This window comes from Scomber scombrus, chromosome 4 (genome assembly GCF_963691925.1).
Source record: "Scomber scombrus chromosome 4, fScoSco1.1, whole genome shotgun sequence".
Taxonomy (NCBI): domain Eukaryota; kingdom Metazoa; phylum Chordata; class Actinopteri; order Scombriformes; family Scombridae; genus Scomber; species Scomber scombrus.
The window spans coordinates 17,604,732-17,619,407 of NC_084973.1; the positions used below are offsets into that span (position 1 = coordinate 17,604,732).

Here is a 14,676-nt window from a genome sequence, read left to right on the forward strand (position 1 = left end):
GTTTGCTTTAATCTCCTTTAATTTCATTCGCAATCTTTATGGAAATCAACTCTCACAGCCAACTCCTCATTTCACCATCTCCCTTACTAATTAAGACCAGGAAATTGTTCCTGGAATTGGCTGTCATGAGAGAAGTGTGTCTCATCCCTCAATCACTTCCTCAGTCTTTTCTTGTGTCTGAAATTGTTTTTTGTGCATTTGTGGTTATGTGTCTGTTTGTCTGTCCCACTGCATGAGTATCCTGTTCACAGTTGTTCTGTGTGTCTGTGTTGCAGCTGCTGTTTTGTCTCAATCTCCTGTATATTTTGTTCCTCCCTGTGACTGTATCATTCTATCTCTCTGTCTTTCTCTCTTTGTCTCTCAGTATTTGTGTATGTTTGTATGCGTGTGGCTGTATTTTGTGGGTAGCCATGTGGTGGATTTAGGGCTAAAGCTTTGGGTGATTACTCCCATAATGAACCATCATGCTCTGTTCAGGCTGTCATCCCCCACAGGGATTGATTATGAAGTTGTCATTCTGCCTCAGCATTGCTCTGTGTCCTCGTATAACTCCCTTAAGCAATTTAGCTCTGATAATGGCTAGTTTTATATTGTATGCAATTTAGGTGACAAGTTGTTCTGGAGAATTTTGGAAATCTTAAAGGCTTTGTCAGTGTTCAAGATTTACATTATATTTACCTTGCAATCTATGTAATGAAACAACATACACCAATGACACACAAGCTGACTAGAGCTAATATTGCAGAGATTTAATTAATTATTAATTTAATTAAATTTAAATTAAAGCAACTTACTGAATACCAGCAAAATTACTTTTTAGACTTTACATAATTCCAATACAGCAGAAAAAGAAAGGTAGAAAATAGCATTTTCTTGTTTTATTTAAAAAACTTTGCTTGCACACTGATGTTCCAGTATTAATGATCTAATGATGTCATATATAATAATATATGTAATTTAAATGGAAAAATGTGAAGCCATGTTAAACATCCATGTAAGTTAGAACTGCAACTGCCTTATTTAAGATGGATTTAGTCTATTCTATGTGCATTTGATGTATGTATCCCCTCTCTGTTATGTTTATTTCTTCATAAACTGTAATTGGTGTGCTGTGTTGGCCAGGTTTTCCTTTGAAAATAAATTTCAATCTCAAGGGACTTCCCAGTTAAATAAAGGTGTTTATCGTTCTTCTGAAAGGTTTCACTCAATGGCAGAGTGAAAAGTTGACTGTTAGAGAAAGGGAAGAAAACAAAGCATATTTTAATAATAGTGTTACTCTCAGTCAGTGTTATGGGTATCTCATTTTTCATTCTGATGGCAGTAACACTAGGCTACCTTTGCTAAGCTGGCCAGCATACACACGACTATGGTATAGCTAAGTGGTGTGCAGCCAAAATGTTCAGGGTGGAATTTACGCCCTACACTTATTGTTCCACACGTCTGACCAAGTGGATTATGAAACTATCTTGAAAGTAATAGTTTGCGTCATGGAGCATACTGAACCGTAACGTCTGCAGTTTGCGACCAATACCCATACGGTTACACCCCTACTGATACATATTTGCACTATTCATTGAACAGTTATGAACAAACAGTAACGGGGCTGTCTTAGCTCCCAACAAGCAATTTTTCTTACCAGTTTCTATGCAAAACTATTCAGGATCTGATTTAAATCCAATCTTTATATACTACACAACTGGTTTCCCTTTCGCTTTCCCAGTCTTTGATTCCATATGTGAATGCAGAGGATAGTGATTAATGATCACAAATCCAAACTAATACAAACATTAAAACAAGCATGTGTGAATTGTGTTTTATTGGTCTAATAGTATGGTGAGTCAAACAGTATCTCTCCCCTTTTTTTGAATAAGATCGAGATTTTGACAAAAAAGATGTAATCAAAGCTAGATTGATGGATGGCAGGTTTGATGGATTACTGCTTGGTTTTGAGAGTGATAAGGTAGATAAATCGAGGCGATACAAGGCTGACTCATGGACATGTGCTCCTATGGAATGGTTGAGTGGAGAGAGTGTGGTGGACATGAAACATACTTTAATGGGTAAAGACCAAGCAGGTGGTTTTTGTGTGTTATGATTATGAAGGAGTAATGTGGTCTTGGTGTGTGCTGCCAACTTTTCCCTCCTTCCTCCTCTCTTTCTGCCTATCATCTTTCAATTCCCCACCTGCTGTCCTGACTTTTACCTTACCTACCCTGTCCCATTTTACCTCTCCTTCTCTTTCACTCTGCCACCATCTATGTCTGCTAGCTGTAAAGTGACTGTCCTGATGAAATACCCAGAGAGGGACTTGGAGTCAACCAGTTCAGCATTAAAAAATGTTCTGTCTAGTGTGTGCATGTGTGTGTACTGTATGTGTGTCCACAAATGTTGTACCACAGCTGATAGATAAGGTGATTAAGAGTACACCTGGGAACCAGGAGAGTAAAGGACATAAGGATAACACATGCACACACACACATTGTGCCGTCCTATGAAAGTCTTCTGTATGACTTTAAACTAAAGCACAGAGGATAGAGGATTTGTCTTCCAAAGCTGCAGCTGTACTTCACAAACCAACAAAGTGACTCTCAAACTCTTCAAAGCGAAAAAGTTATTTATTAAACATATTTTGCAGATTAAATCAAAGTATCCCAAAGGTGGTATCAGTAAATTACTGCTGTTAATGCTGCCATATCAACAAGCCTCTGGTTATCACTTTAAAATATACACATTACCTTTCATCTTCAGGTTTATACCAAGTATAATTTAACACCATTACTTGCTGACATTACTTAAATTGATATGACAGTTAATCATCCAATTACAAATCTTGCTCTCACATTCATGCAGTAATACAAACATGCATGTCCACACATACCAATGCACATTTGTCCACAAACAAGTATTTGTAGTAATGCACATGTACACACAAGGTGAAATAAGTATGCACACATAAATCAACACTGCATGTTTTTTTGTTTTTTCACCCTCTGATAGATATGATGCTGTCTGTATTTGTGTATTTACGTCAAGTTTGTGAACTTGGCAGATCTTCGTTAGGGGAAAAGGAAAAATCATATCATAAACCACTGATTTTCACCCAGAGGAGTGGACAAAAAAGTGCTTTCCTCTTTCTCCACTCCATCCCCACAATATATCCCTGTTTAGAAATCCATCAGCAACATAAATAAAGTCACCTGTTAGGTCCTGCAACACTGCCACTCCTCTCAAGTTACAGTTTGTTTTATGGCCTTTCTTCAATGGCAGGCTGATTATTTAAACATTTGTTAAGCTTGGCTGCCAATATAGTAATACATGCATATACTGTTTGGTAGCAAAGTGAGGAGGTAGAGAAAAGCAATGTATTATATTTTAGTGTCAGGGGTAATCTAAGACAGGGAGACTGCCAAAAAAATGTAGTAACTCACTCAGAAAGAGTTACACAGGCAAGACAAGACAAACAGCTGAATAGTTGTCAGTTTTTATCTCTCAATGAACACAATTTAGACTTTGTATAGAACTATAGTATGCAGAGAAGAGTGGCACTAAGAGAAACAGAGACAAAAACAGATTCTGAGTAAAGATCACTGTTAAACCAAACTATCCTTCAAGCCATCCATTCATTCATCCACCCACAAGGGTTTTTGTACTGAATTTTCATTCATATTCCTTAACGCCTTCTCTGTCATTCTCACCTTTGTCTTTCTATTTTCTGTTGTTCTTATTTAAAGGTCTGACTAATTGTCTTTAAATCAGCTACTGTGAGCATTTTTTCCCCTCAAAATGAAAACAGCTGAACCCTTTTTGAAACGTTCTGTGAAAGAAATGTCAGTGCATTCCATGCTGCTTTGTAATGCTGTCATTTATCACAGCATGTAGACCATTAGTGTGAATCATTTATTGTTTTTGGCCTGCATGAGATCCCCAATATCTGGCAAGTCTATATGGAATGAAAGCAAGGTTAAATATTGTGCATAGTGATTGAGCGGCAAGCATGCAACAAAGCAGCCTATGTTTAGCGTGTGAAGCGGCTAAAGCACTTAAAGGCATTATTAATAGTGTGTTTAAACTGTTGTAGCTGCATTGTTAAAATGCAAACGTGTGTGTGTGTGTGTGTGTGTGTGTGTGTGTGTGTGTGTGTGTGTGTGTGTGTGTGTGTGTGTGCAACCCTACGTGAGCATTAGGTGACAGTAAGAATATAGAGCTAAGTGTTTTTCTTTGTTGTGTACATTTCTAAACTGACAGGAGAGTGGAAGACGCATGGCTGATTTAAACCACCAACTCTATAATTACTTTGTCATTGTTGCCACAGAAATTAGATAACGGCCGCAGTTCACAATGACATGATACCATTTCCAAAATGGTCTCTCTAACTGTAGAATCACATGATGTTTGTAAAATGGCCGCCCACACATCTCTGCTTTACATTGTGATTTTTAAAAAGCTTTTAATATGATGATTGGTGTTGCTGCATGTTTCATGTTTACATCGTCATCTTGCTCAAAAATAACTTAGCACCAGTATGAACACATTTTGTTTAACCACTTCAAGTGTTAAGTGAGTTAATGCTTTCCACTCTTTACAACTTGTGGTTTCACTGTTGCAACATTTATGAAATATATATGCTATGCTGTATCAGTATGCATACGTATGTATTTAAGCATCAATATTTTTTTTTTATAAGACAGCTCTATGGAAAATGTGTTAAAGCAGCACAACTGTCCAGAATGCAAAGTTTGTCATATGCACTCATAAAAAGCTGTTTTTTGTTAATAATTAAGTTTTCTGTCTTAATGCATCTCTCCCCAGATCTGAAGAAGTCATTTGAACAGGAACCCCTTGGGAAGGAAGTATCTCTGGAGCAGGAAGTGTTGTTACAGTGTCGCCCTCCGGAGGGTATACCGGCTGCTGAGGTATGTGCAGCGTTACTGTCAAAACAAGATGTGAGGCAAGATGAGAAGTTAAGAGAAACGCCTGTTGAAATAGAATAAGGGTGTGACTTGAAGAGATGGGATGGTAAAGACAACAGAGAATGTAACAAGTTGTAAAAATAGACATTTTCAAGTGAAAGTGCCAAAGAAAAGTCAGCTATTACAGACATGACACTTTGAAATTGCCTGTAAGTGTGAACGACAGACAGCAGGGCAGAGTGGTTTGATCGGTGTATGCACTCTTTTAGAGTCTGCTGTCAGAGGCTGAAGGTTTTGCTGAATAGAAAAAGTGTCCCGACCATTTTGATAAATTTGGTTGAAAAGCTTCTTTTATTGTTAATATGCCTAAAGCAAAAACTAATCTCAAAAGTTCCAACAGGAATCTTGCCCAATATCCATTCATGTAAATGAGATACGCAATGAATTAAAAAAAGAAATAACAAACATGTTTTTAGAATTATGAGGCGTGGTTTCACATTCAATATTCATGTTTAAATGTCACAGGGTGAAACAGCCTGAATCCTTTTTTGACTGGCAGTTGCTTGAAAGCTCTGCTGCAACGAGGTAACACTGATTCAAATAGTCAGAGTTTAAACTTAGACTTAAATGTCCCTAGAGAGCCAATTTCAGTTGCAGCACAAGTTAGAAATCTTACTGACTGCAGAGGTTTTAGCCTATATTACTGTGTTATTTTACTTCTTCACTGCTGACTCTCCAACTGTACCTGTGCCATCCAACTCATAACTAGGATGATTCATGAAAGGGAATTGTTCACTTGAAATGTACTGCCATGTTCCCTTTCATCTGCAGAGTATAGAGTATAATCAGTACATCATTTAGGCAGTTAATTTAAGCAGTTACATTGGTGACGTTCCCAAGGATACTTTGATAAGCAAGCCATACTTTATGAGAGAGTTTGTGAGAGTCAGAGGTCTTTAGCTATGCTAGCAATTTGTACAGGTGTGGCTTTCAAGTACATAGGCACTGTGGTAAACACATATATAGTCATACTATCACAACATAGCACTCCTTAATGTAAGATAATATTCTATTCCTCAAGTACATTGTCAGCACATCAACATTGTATTTACTCATCAAATGTGTCACACAGTAAACATCCACTTTGGATGAGCCATCTATGTCACTTCCACTCCCAGAGGACTTTAACTACAGCGGAGAATACCATTTACAATTCAGATTGTTCTTTACTTTCCTGGTTTCATCTGGCTGTGTTCCCACCTGAATGGATGAAAACACATAATTTCATTTAGGCGGTCACTGGGGAAGAGCAGCATAGCACTTGGAGAGGGCTGCACTACCGGATAAGGAGTCTCTGAATCAGGTTTCGCTCCTCAGGGTTTGATAGTCGTTTTCAATTGCACCGAAGTACACAGCTCCCATGAGAGAGAAGGGGAGCGAGAAACTAAAGGATAGGGGGTGAGAGAGGTGCTCAGGCAGACCAGCATACAAAGTCAGAAAGAGAGTGCAGGGGGAAAGGCAAAGATGAAGGTGGGGCAGAAAGACAAAAAAGAATGAGACAGAATGAGGATTGGTAGGTAATAGCAGAGTGATCTTTTCCTGCTCTGTTTTTCTAGCCCCAAGTCTTTCACTTCTAGAAATCTCTAATTCATCTTCTGAGGGAAATCAAGCGAATAAATGGGTTCAATTGTGACATCAGTTCAACAGTATGAGCTGCAGAGACCTTCACACACAAACATTATTCCCTCATTTTGTCTCTGTCTTTGCTGCACACTCACATACACACATGCAATTTATACTTCTTCATCTTGGAGACAAATCCCCACACTAATGACTCATTACTACTGCTATTCTTACTGCACTTTATTTGTGACACCTGTTAGAATAAGACACATACATGCACACACAACCACAAAGTTATATGCTACATGCACACACACACACACACACACACACACACACACACACACACACACACACACACACACACACACACACACACACCCAGAGCTATTTTCTGAGTGTGTTCAATTTGCTGCCTTTTCCATTCCTTTCTCCTGTCATAATGGGATCTTAGGGCAAATGGATTGGTCTGTCTCGCCTGTCTGCTGAAGCTGATTAGAGGGATTTAGGTCTAAAACCTGCTGATGACCTCAGGTTGTAGCTCTTACTTTCTTTTTTATCTCTTCTGACTTTCTATTTCTCTTTGTTCTTATCATGCCTGTTCTCCTTTCCATTCACATTCTCTATCCTTTTTTCCTCTTTCTCTTGCTTGCTCTCTCTTCCACAGGCATACGTCTTTTTTCCCCTTTTTTTTTTGTTGATGACAGCTCTCGTTTTGGTGTCCTGTGACCTCTCTAAAAATGGCCTAATATTAGTGGTTAGGGTTGATGCGTCCACCAGTTGACGACCGTTGTAAAGTTATCAATGTGATGTGGTTGGTGCCCTGATATGTGATACCCACATCGTAATACCCAGCTGGCATCACGTGGCTGTCAGCATGCCGCACCAAATCCTTGAGTCCTTATGCACACACACGCGTTCACATTTACATTCATATTCACTCAGCATCTGTATACATGCCAACATATGCACCAAGATGGGTGTCCATACATTTACTTACACACATACACATGCAGATACAGCCATTAAAAAAATGCACAAATGTGTACACACACTCTTAGGCGTGACAAGAGGTACACTAAGCAACAGATTAGCCAGGGATCTTTTTAACTGCTGCGCAACTGTTAGCCTTGAGAGGTCAGGGTCAAACCAATCTGAGATTGCAGAGAAAATATGTTCACCAATCAATGCGCCATTATTTCCTTTTCACTTTCCCTTGGCAGTGCTGCTCTTGTCATCAGTCAGTCTCCTCTTGCGTGTTTTCTTTCTCTCTTTCAATCTACAGCTCCTGAGAGACACAATTTTAGGCACTGTGAAATCCTTGAGAAACATCTAAATCTCTTTAGACTGTGATAGAAAGCCTTTAAAAGCTGATGGAAAGCTATTGTATTCAGCAGGGAGGGTTCAGTAGTTCAACAGGAAAGGCTTTATGGACACAGACAGTGAATTCAGAAAACTTGCAACAATTGCAGTACTCTCTTCACTTTCGATGAAAAAAATACTTGCAGTTTGATTACATTTAGTTTGGTTTGGTTTACTGTAAACAATGTATATTTATGAACCCTTTTATGGTCTGGGGTCATCCAAATAGTAAAGCTGCTGTTTTAGATAATCACTAACCACTTTACTCACTTTATATGTTAGCTCTGTATTTTCTTTTTCCTGAAATTGTTGTGAGTTTCATTAGGCAGCAAAATGAGGCAGCAGTCTGGCAACAAGAACATACTTTATTGTGAAACCCAAAGTATAGGAGTGACCCCAAAGGCCAGGCAGAGCCAGTAGACTGCACATAGCAGGTGGGGGTATGGATTTGTGTGTGTGTGTGTGTGTGTGTGTGTGTGTGTGTGTGTGTGTGTGTGTGTGTGTGTGTGTGTGTGTGTGTGTGTGTGTGTGTGTGTGTGTGTGTGTGTGTATGTGTGTGTGTGTGTGAGTGTGTGTGTGTGTGTCTGTGAGACAGTCGTGTCTATGTGAATATTTCTGTGTATGCCTGTCTGTGTCTGTCTCTGTGTGTGAGTGATTACCCCAGCTGCAGTGAAATAAACACATCAGTGTGTGGTGACAGGCCTTCCACGTGTCTATCCCCAACACACATACACACACATGTAAACACACACAGTGTCAGACAGTAACTGGATATGTGTCTGGAGCCTGGTCAAGATCCTGTCACATTCTTAACCACTCAATCCACCCCCTAAATTAATTATTCACTTGGATAATAGCATTTGGTCAACATATACATAGTCTGTCTCAGTGTAATTGTATATTGAAGTCAGGTGCTTTCTGCTTTGTTTTTGAAGAAGTTTATGTAATATTTTGTTATATTTTCATCCAGATGAAGATGTCCTTGAGCAGGACATACATACAGCTGTCAGTTCCATGGTTGCTGTTATGTAGCTGACCACAGCCAGCAATCAGAAAAAAGGACTTATACCTACGGGCACACCACGCACACACACACGCACATACGCACATATTTGATCTCTAAGCTCCTTGATAGTGACTGTTGATGTCAGTTTTTGTAATTGACTTTCTATCTTAACCAGTATGGGTATGGGTAGTATGGGTTTATGTAATTACCCAAGTGTGTGTGTATGTGGGTGTGCCTCTGTGTGCATGAATGACTCTTTGTAATGCAAATCACAGCAGACTTTTCTGTCAGAAGGGATCAGTGGTGTCATGCGATGTGGGCAAAACGCTAACGGCTACCTCGGCCACACACTCATACAGTATACTGTACACAATCAAACACACACACACACACACACGCACGCACACACACACACACACACACACACACACACACACACAAGTCCCTGCAGTCACCATTGTTAATGTGTCATATGATGACGTTTACTAGCAGAATCTATCTGGAGGTTATAACATTGGTGCTGGTGGAGTGTGTTAAATGGACAGTGAAGGCGACAGTGTGAATTAAAGTGTCTAACAAATAAGAAATGCCCTCTTCTTCTTTCCAAAGATAAAACAGATCTATTGAATTATTTCAACTTTAAAAAATGTTTAGATCCAAATGGAGCTCAGTGTTATTCTGTGCTTCTGTCTTTATAAATGATCATCTATTCACATGTTCTGATTACAGCCAAAACATATCTAGCAAGATCATGCTATCAATAAAGGTTAGGATTAGTTCCAAATCCAATTGATAAATAAAACATATCAAGAAAATTCCACCTATAAGCTGTCTTAATAAGAAACAGTCATTCACCAGATGAATTAAAGTCATTTTTATCCTGGCCATTCTCTAAAGAAACATAATCATGTATATGTATTTGTAAATGTGTGTGTGTTGGTCTGTATGTGTGTGTTTCTCTGTGCAAAAAACAATTTATGTAATGCTGCTTCCCCAATAGATCCTTACCTTAATCCTCTTTGAGCTAGCATAGTAAGCCCCACGGTTCATCTCCCATCACATTTTACCTTGATCCTCAACCTCTGTCAGAAATCATCACCGTAATCCACAGATTAGTCAGCAATCTCTTTTTTTTATTCCAACTGCCTAGGTGAATTATTGAAATGGTGTTAAGATTATTAAAATGCTGTTGTGATGGTCTATCACTGCAGAGTAATTTACAAATGGGGCAGCTGAGGAGGAAGAACAGCTTTGCCATTGTTTGCTCTGATATTTTGGTGGTAAATGTACTGTGGTAGGATGTTGGGGAAGTAGACAGGGATTATGATCATTATCTAATGTTGTGTGTACATCGACCTAAGTAGACACACACAGATACTTGCACATGTTCACACACATACACTCAAATACAGTATGCTTAATCTCTCTGTCTCCTTCACTCAGTGTATACCAGTGCAGTCTTTTATAACCACTTTGTATTTTCAAAAGGATAGTGTCACACTCCAAAAAATTATACATCTAGTATTATACATCTAGTGTTAGCTGTGATTTTAGGAGCCTTGAGAGGTTGCCCATCCAGTGATAAGCCATGTCAGTAAATTCAGGCATTAGTCAGATCCCACTCCAAAGCCAGCAGACTGTGCAGAACTGCATTGGAAATGTGTGTTTTCCATTGCAGAATGTCAGCATCAGCTATCAGACTTCCTCACTACTTTATTCTGTTGACTTCTCTCTCACTTTCTGTGCCTCCATGCACTCAAAATATGTATTGTATATGTTGCTCTCTTTCTCAGTTCAGTTACAATTAGTTCCAATCACTGCTTCTGTCTAGACAGAGCAATTCAAATATATATTTGTTTGCAAATTATTCTTGATTTTTTTTTCTTTTTCTTTCTTCCCTTATTTCTATCTTTCTGATGTAATGGTGGATTTAGATTGCAGGCATTGTTTGCCGTTTATAGCTGGAACTTTTTAAAAAACTTTGTATAAAAACCTTAAACTTGCATGTTTATCTTGGAAGAATTTTGCTTCAGCCCTCACAGTGACTGTAATTGCAAGCACTTACAGTACATTTTCTTACATCGTCTAGGCCATTTAAGGAAACTATCAATCAAATCCGGAAGAGGGAAGCTTCTCATTATACATAGTTGCCTTGTGTTTTGTTTCTTAACTGATAATCTCAACCTAAATTATTTTCTTCTCTGCTCAGACAGGACAGGAAGTGTGCTGGCCAGTGATCATGTGTAATTTTAGGTCTGTGTAAGTAGGATTGTATTTATATAACACCGTTTTAAAACAAAGTTACAAGGTGCTGCAGATAAGACACTTCACAGAAAAAAAAGTGTGGATGCAACAGCAACACATTTTACACTAGCTGAAAAAAATCATTAACAATATTTTTCTTATGAAGTCATGAGCTCCGTTTTAATCTAGTACAAAATGTATGGTATCATATGAATGTTAACATTGCAATGAATCCATTGATACCAAACATGTAATGGCTTACTCGGAAAAGGGCTAAAAACTGTCTTTACGGCATAGTCCATGACACCTTGATGTCAAAGGATCGGTTTCAAGGGTTCTTTCCAAAAGCGAAACATTATATCAATATCAATCAATATCAATATACCTGTGTCTTTGTGTCTTCTAACTGATGTTCTGACAGATTGTTGCCATAGCAACAAAACTCTCTCCCTAGGCTTAGCCTGAGGGAGAGGTGGCTAACTTTCTTACTTCAAATTAAGTCAGTCTTAATATTAATGTACAGTAACAGGCAGGCTTAATTAGACTAATATAAACTGACAATCTAAGACCAGTCTAAGGTCAAGACTAGTCTTAAACTAAGTTAATGCAACTGGCCTCAGGATTAAATGCCATTGTCAGCCTGTATGACGAAGTCATTCGCCACTTTTATTAGCACTGGTTTGATACAATGTATTTTTTAAAATAGTGTGTCCTTCAATGACCTCAAGGAGCTGCTGTGCAACATTTTTTTTGAAGAATGGTAGTTTCAAAATAGGTCTGTAGTTATTATTTTTATTGGGTTGGATCAAGTTCAAGTTTTGAGGTTTGAGTCTTTTGAAAATATAGCACTTTGTTATTTGTGTGTGCAGTGTTTTGAGGGTTGAGTGAGTGCTTGACTCTTAAATGTAAGGGTACGAGATAATGAAGGAGTTTGTGTGGATTCACCCACACACCCCAAATCAGGAGTACCTTTTCTCTTCCCTTTCATTACCTATTCAAAGGCTTGGCAAACACTATAGGATAATTCGCCTTAGCAATTAACCCTTCCTTTTTAATGTTTGCCCTGAAGTGACATAGAAAGACTACTAAATGTGGTGGTGTTTAAATGTTTTTGACCCTTTGTTTTTTTCTTCTTTACAAAAAAAAAAAAAAAAAAAGCTTATTTGTTGACTGTTATCACTGATTTTCTGCACCTGTAAGGGAGTTTTGCAGCTATTTTCTTGTGATTGTCCCTTTTAGTACTCTGTATGTATTTCTGTCTTTTTATTTTTGTCACAGATGGTTGTGGACTCTGCCTCTCTCTCTCCCTCATTGGTCTTTTTTTCTTTGTCTCTTTCTGTCACTCTTACTGACTCTCTGTCTTCCTTGCACCCCTTGTCTTTTTGACGTGATTCTGAGACAAAGCTGTGGATTGATGGTGACATGACAGTGTAGAGTGTACTGCATTGTCAGGCAGCTACCCGTGCTGCCCTCGGCAGTCCTGACAGTGTTGTCATGGATGAATGAACACACTGTTTTGACACAGGGTGCGACAGTGTCAAAAATAAAACTCTGTTCTATTCTGTCAAGTTTTATAAATTGTTAGACCTTGTAAGTCTTTTAGAACCAGGAGAAACTTTGAAAATATTAAGTTGTGCACTTGAGTCTGTAACATCTATAAAAAGTTTCTAATTGAATCAATGGTAATCCAATAAATAAAAAATGTTACAAATTTTCTTAGAAGATTGAGCATCTAAAAATAGTTCTGAGCTCTACTTCTGGCAAGAGCTGTGATATAATTTTATATGCTTATCTACTGGAGCAATTGGGACAGTAAATTCCTCATTTGGGACCAAGACTGAAAAAAGTTTAATAAGCCAGTCCTTTGAATAATTGCAACCAATTAATTGTTCTTCACTTACATCACTGTTCAGTGGTACTATTCAAGTAGTCTTCAGTGAGTTACTAAAAGAGGTCATTGTCAGTACAATTATTTTTTTAAATAAACTTTACTGTGTGGATAACATTATCAGATCATGAGTGTCTCAGATGTTTGTAATGATGTGTGATTTATCACTGTTTTTTTATTGTATAAACCATTATTGCTATGATGCAGTCATCCATTCAAGACTACTTAAAATGTGCAGTGGTGTAAAATCAAATATGACTACATTTTTGCTGAGCTGAATTAACCCATAATACTGCTTACACCCTGGAATTGTATTGAAACATTAGCTTATCAAATACTTTGCCAAGAAGCTCTTGGCACTATTGATGGTTTGCTGATTTCAGAAGCATAATTCTTTCAAAGGTAGAAGGCTGCAGGCTACTTAAGTGTGACCTGGCAGAGACTGATATACAGCACTTAATGATAAGATGCTCCTGTAATTCTTTAGGGAACCATGAAAAAGAATAGGCTGCTCATGATGACATCTGTCTTTTTGTCAGTAAGACCTTCAATTTTATGCACAGCATTGCAAAATAGTGATTTAAAAAATGTGGCATTGACCAAGGGAGGTTAATTATTCTGCTGGAACACTGTTTGCGCCATATAATCACAATATTATATACATTTGATAATATAACATTTACAAATATTTGTGTTGAATATACAGTATCTCACAAAAGTGAGTACACCCCTCACATTTTTGCAAATATTTTATTATATCTTTTCATGGGACAACACTATAGAAATGAAACTTTGATATAACTTAAAGTAGTGAGTGTACAACTTGTATAGCAGTATAGATGTACTGTCCTTTGAAAATAACTCAACACACAGCCATTAATGTCTAAACAGCTGGCAACACAAGTGAGTACACCTCACAGTGAACATGTCCAAATTGTGCCCAAACTATCAATATTTTGTGTGACCACCATTATTATCTAGCACTGCTTTAACACTCTTGGTGGAATTCACCAGAGCTGCACAGGTTGCTACTGGAATCCTCTTCCACTCCTCCATGATGACATCACGGAGCTGGTGGATGTTGGACACCTTGCACTCCTCCACCTTCCGCTTGAGGATGCCCCACAGGTGCTCAATTGGGTTTAGGTCTGGAGAGATACTTGGCCAGTCCATCACCTTTACCTTCAGCTTCCTCAGCAAGACAGTTGTCATCTTGGAGGTATGTTTGGGGTCGTTATCATGTTGGAAAACTGCCCTGCGGCCCAGTTTCCAAAGGGAGGGGATCATGCTCTGCTTCAGAATGTCACAGTACATGTTTGAATTCATGCTTCCCTCAATGAACTGCAGCTCCCCAGTGCCGGCAGCACTCATGCAGCCCCAGACCATGATGCTACCATCACCATGCTTGACTGTAGGCAAGACACAGTTGTCTTTGTATTACTCACCAGGGTGCCGCCACACACGCTGACACCATCTGAGCCAAACAAGTTTATCTTGGTCTCATCAGACCATAGGACATGGTACCAGTAATCCATGTCCTTGGACTGCTTGTCTTCAGCAAACTGTTTGCAGGCTTTCTTGTGCATCAGCTTCAGAAGAGGCTTCCTTCTGGGACGACGGCCATGTAGACCAATTTGATGCAG

The 14,676-nt window shown here is 38.6% G+C and overlaps 1 protein-coding gene across 1 annotated transcript in view; it reads left to right on the top strand.

The window, feature by feature from the left end:
• Positions 1-14,676, top strand: part of unc5ca (unc-5 netrin receptor Ca) — a 195,540-nt gene that overhangs the window by 120,610 nt on the left and 60,254 nt on the right. The window contains exon 4 of the mRNA XM_062416843.1: positions 4,810-4,913. Coding sequence (XP_062272827.1) covers positions 4,810-4,913 — 104 coding nt within the window. The remainder of the gene's footprint in view (positions 1-4,809; positions 4,914-14,676) is intronic.